Source organism: Poromitra crassiceps, assembly GCF_964638095.1.
Source record: "Poromitra crassiceps genome assembly, chromosome: 1".
Classification (NCBI taxonomy): Eukaryota; Metazoa; Chordata; class Actinopteri; order Beryciformes; family Melamphaidae; genus Poromitra; species Poromitra crassiceps.
Window position 1 is genome coordinate 63658019 of NC_139623.1, and position 4751 is coordinate 63662769.

Genomic DNA, 4751 nt, shown 5'->3' on the forward strand with positions numbered 1-4751 from the left:
GCTTTTTTCAGTAAGAAAAGAACACTATGGAAATCATGTCGAGAGCGCTTCCATTGTGCACAAAACAGCGCACGGAGCGTTTTTTGTGTGCTTCGTTTTGTTTTCCCCTGCAGTCGCGTGCAGTACAGTTTAGGACACAGCGATCGCATGGGCAGTAGCCAGCTGGTTTCGTCTGATGTTCACTGTCAACATGAAAGCCAGATTATTGCCAATTCTGGCAGCAGTGGAGGTTGAGGATCTTTCTAGGAGGAGAAGAGGTAGAGGAAGTGAAAAGACGAGCAGCGCGCTTTTCCTCCAAATGTTCAACTTTTTTCAGTTTAAAGCTTTACCAGATCGCGCCGCCAAAAAAACTAGATGTCACCAGCGTTTAAACGCCAGGTGTGTTCCTCGAAAGAGGAGCTTGTTTAGCGCGTCCTTACATAGAGAATGAATTGCAGAAAGACGCTGGCAGCTCAAATGAGCGTGTTGTGTATGAATGCCACCTTAATGTTTCATCCCTACTTACAAGTGGTATGCAACCCCCACCCCCCGAATCCCCACCTCTCCACCACCCCAGACCCCCCTCCTCAACAGACATGACCCCGCCCCCGCGTTTCTGTTGGTCGGTCCATAACACTCAGCATAAGCCTTAAATTAACATATTTTTTTCTGTAAAGAAAAAAAAGAGGAAATGACAACTATGGAGAATAAATTTAATTGTGTACTGTAGCTGTTCAATCTTAGTCATTCTGTTCATTCTTTTCTGCTGTTTTCTTCATATTTCTAATCTACAACTCAGATTTCTGAGGAGAGCGAGATGTGTTGACATTGGTAATGAATGCACTGTGTTTGATGCGTAACTGTATTTGGATGGCACACTGTAATATAGTAAACCACAGCTGCCATCCTGCATTGAAACCCAGTTGTGTAAAGATGCTAGTTGAGAGACTCGGGGCAGGCCATCTCTTGTCTTTTAGAAATGTTTTTTATTGTATGTGTTACAAAAAAAATGATGGCAATTTCAAAAGCAGTTTGTGAATAAATTAAGTTTATTGAGAATTATTTTACAAAGAAAGGAAAAAACTGGCATATTGTTTTTCTTTTTAATCTGAGTTTCTTTACATCTGACCCAAGTCTTGTCTGCACTGCATAGGATCCTGCTCAAAGTATGTCAGAAGCAGCACTTCTAGGACTCAAACCCATATGGGAGAATTAAGAATGAAAGGAATAGTTGACGCAAAAAAGGAACATTGAATCATTATATATATATATATATATATATATATATATATATATATATATATATATATATGTATATGTATGAACCTATTCACCCAGAAACTCCACTGACATTCGTAGGAAAACCAAAGGCCCGTCCCACAGGTTTCTGAAGGGCCGTTTTGAAGCCTAAGATCATCTTTACGATCACCATGTTGGCATTTTTTTGGGAGCTGCTCTGCCTCCAATTAATCCATATTTGATAACCTGTCAATTACTAGGAAAACAGCCCTTTTATGAGTCATAATGTATCTGTTGATGATGTCATTATTTTGTAAATCTCCATATGGACACATTAGAAGAAGTGAAATCAACTACTGAGGCCAAAACCTCTTGTTTGAACAAATGTATTGACTTTGTTTTGGGTGAGATGTTGGCTTGTGCTAAATTGACTTGAATGGAGTCAGACGGTTTGGAGTCTTTTTGGGGCTGGGTGGACGTTAGAGGAACTGCAGCTTTCAGCTTCCTTATTGGCTTCAAAATTCGCCCTTTGGCCCCATAGGACCTTGTCAGCATTCTAACAAACTATTGAAGTCCGTCATCTTTTTGCAGCTCCAACAATGGATGCATGCCCATCAGATTTAAGCGAATGGTTAAATCTCCCTCTCCGAGGGATCACTTGCTCCATAAGCCAGGGTTAGGGTTAGGGTTCAGTGGTTCTCAAACTGTTTCACGTCAAGGACCCTAAACTGACACAAATTAGACCACCGACCCCCATTTGATAAGACTTTGTTTTTTGCTTTTAGATGTTTTATTGCAGAAAGTGTATGAAACACATGACCAAAATAGCTGTTTGGAGACATTTGATGGACCCACTATGCAGTTTTGGAGCTGTAGAAAGATCTGTAGTGAACTGTTGTGTTTGATTGTCTTACCAACTTCACATGGGGCCGTCGGGAATTATTCAAATTGTAACTCGACTCGATTTGTGACTCGAGAGTCAGACTCCAATCCAAGTCCTGGGACTCGAATCCCCACCTCTGATGTTTGATGTTAATGGTTATGAGTAGTGTAGTCTGTTATATTATTATGAGTAGTGTAGTCTGTTAGATTATTATGAGTAGTGTAGTCTGTTAGATTATTCTGAGTAGTGTAGTCTGTTAGATTATTATGAGTAGTGTAGTCTGTTATATTATTATGAGTAGTGTAGTCTGTTATATTATTATGAGTAGTGTAGTCTGTTAGATTATTATGAGTAGTGTAGTCTGTTAGATTATTCTGAGTAGTGTAGTCTGTTATATTATTATGAGTAGTGTAGTCTGTTAGATTATTATGAGTAGTGTAGTCTGTTATATTATTATGAGTAGTGTAGTCTGTTATATTATTATGAGTAGTGTAGTCTGTTAGATTATTATGAGTAGTGTAGTCTGTTAGATTATTTGTCACATTGCATCTTCTGCCAAAGGAAATGCTGCCTACTCGAGGGAAATGACAGCTATTCAAGGTATGTATGCATTCATTGATTCATTCCTGTCTGCCTGCAGTCTGCTACTCCACAGTTTGGTCCTCAAAATCACAGTTTTGATTCAAGGCTCAGTTACAAAGGGGGATTGTGATTGAGGCAAACTTCCTCTGGTGTCTGTACATGACAGGCAGCTGTTTACTACCGTACTACCACCCCATCACCACATGATCATAACAGACCAGCACAGCTCGGGCAGGGCTTTTCTCCCTGGTTCCTTCCAGTTCTCATTCTTGTCCTATAGAGGGAGTAGTTTGCATAAGCTTGAAGTATTATGACTTCTGGTTAGTGATGAAAATGGAGTTGTCCGTCATATTGTTGTTGTTTTTTTAACTTTCCCCAGGTTTCTTAATCATTCACATTTCTGTGAGAGGTTGCACGGTGTAACGGCTCGCACGAATGTCAATCCACCAAATCTTGGTGGATTTTAAATGGACCTAATCAAAGTATTTGATTGATGTATCTTTATAACGGGATACTGGACATTCTCACTAAACCCGGAGCTGTGGGGAGAGAGAAAAAAATCGGACACTTGGAAATATATAGTAACCATGGTAGACGTTTACTATAAATAGTTTATTGTTACAAGATTAAAAGTCAGTGTGCAAGAAAGAAATATTTGCTTTCATTGTGTCCACAATGAAAGAGTCCCCACATCTCCATCAAATTACAATGAATCAACATTGATAATGGAAAGATACCGGTCTAATTCCATTGTGTGTTTCAGGTCTAAGGTTTACACAGTGCGGTTCAGTCCGTCCTGCTCGGGCTCTCTGTGGAGGCGTCGCTCGCGGGGCTGCTGCCCTCTGTGTGCTGGGAGGTGAGGGCCGCTGGGGCCAGGCTGATGGGCACCACCCGCTCCTTCCCGTCCGACACACTCTCCCTGGGGGCCTGGATCTGCAGCTGGCCCCCCGCCAGCGAACAGGACACGGCCTCTGGGTCCACTCCCTCTGGCAGGTCGAACTCCTGCCTGAACTCCTGGCACCTGTAGGAGTAGGAGCCCTTGCCGTCGTCCTGCTTCCTCTCCGCCTTGCCGCTCACCCTCAGCTTGCGCCCCACCTGCTTGACGGACAGCTCCTCGGGGGTGAACTCCTTGGTGTCCAGCATCAGGGCGAATGTGTTGCTGTCCCGCCCCACCTGGAAGGAGATGGGTTTGAAGATGGCTGACGACGAGGAGGAGGAGGACGACTGGTCGATCTCCTCGAAGATCTTCTGGTGGAGCCTCTCCATGAACTCCATGTTCTGCCTCATCTCCTGCATGTGTCGGATCATCTCCTGCTCCATCTGGAAGAACAGCGGCCTGGTCTCCGGCCACAGGCTGCGCACGGGCCAGTGGAGATCCAAGAAAGGCCTCATGGCGACGGGGGACGGCTGGAACACACTGGGACACAGCATCTTGTACTCGTGTCTGTCCTGGTTTCTCTGCTGCCTCTCCCTCTGTCTGTACTCGTGTCTGTCCTGGTTTCTCTGCTGTCTCTCCCTGTTATGTTGGACCGGGCTGCTCTGGGGTCTTCTCCCCCTCTGTCTGTGCCTCCCTGCTTATATACCCTCCCAGGAAACTTCCAGCAGCATTCCTCAGCCCACTGTGTGTGTGTGTGTGTGTGTGTGTGTGTGTGTGTGTGTGTGTGTGTGTGTGTGTGTGTGTGTGTGTGTGTGTTATGACGACGACCCTGTGCTCATGCTCTAAATGTGGCCTGGTGGCATTACTGCAGCCAGCTGCCTGCCACATGCCAGCGGATCACAGCTTTGTTCTATTTCAGGGCTTTGGGCTGGAGTGGCAGAGTGGCAGGTCTCACCATCTTTATAAAGGGGATGAACACATAACACACATGGTTTCCTGGAAACCAACACGCACACATGGCTTCCTGAGTAGGCCTACACAGCACCCTGAAATAGGCTACCGTTTATTCATTGACACCTACCTCTGATAGTGCAGGAACAACCATCAGAGAAATAAAAACGATTTTACAATAAAACCGAAAATCCCTCCCTTTTTTAACTTGATTTATCCACCTTATTTTTGAATGCCCCG

At 44.2% G+C, this 4751-nt stretch overlaps 1 protein-coding gene across 1 annotated transcript; it reads right to left on the reverse strand.

The window, feature by feature from the left end:
* Positions 1–3354: 3354 nt before the first annotated feature.
* Positions 3355–4205, reverse strand: hspb9l (heat shock protein, alpha-crystallin-related, b9-like). Its single transcript, XM_083636505.1, has one exon. The coding sequence runs from the start codon at positions 4112–4114 to the stop codon at positions 3470–3472; it is 645 nt and encodes a 214-aa protein (XP_083492631.1). The 5' UTR covers positions 4115–4205; the 3' UTR covers positions 3355–3469.
* Between the last annotated feature and the right edge of the window lie 546 nt (positions 4206–4751).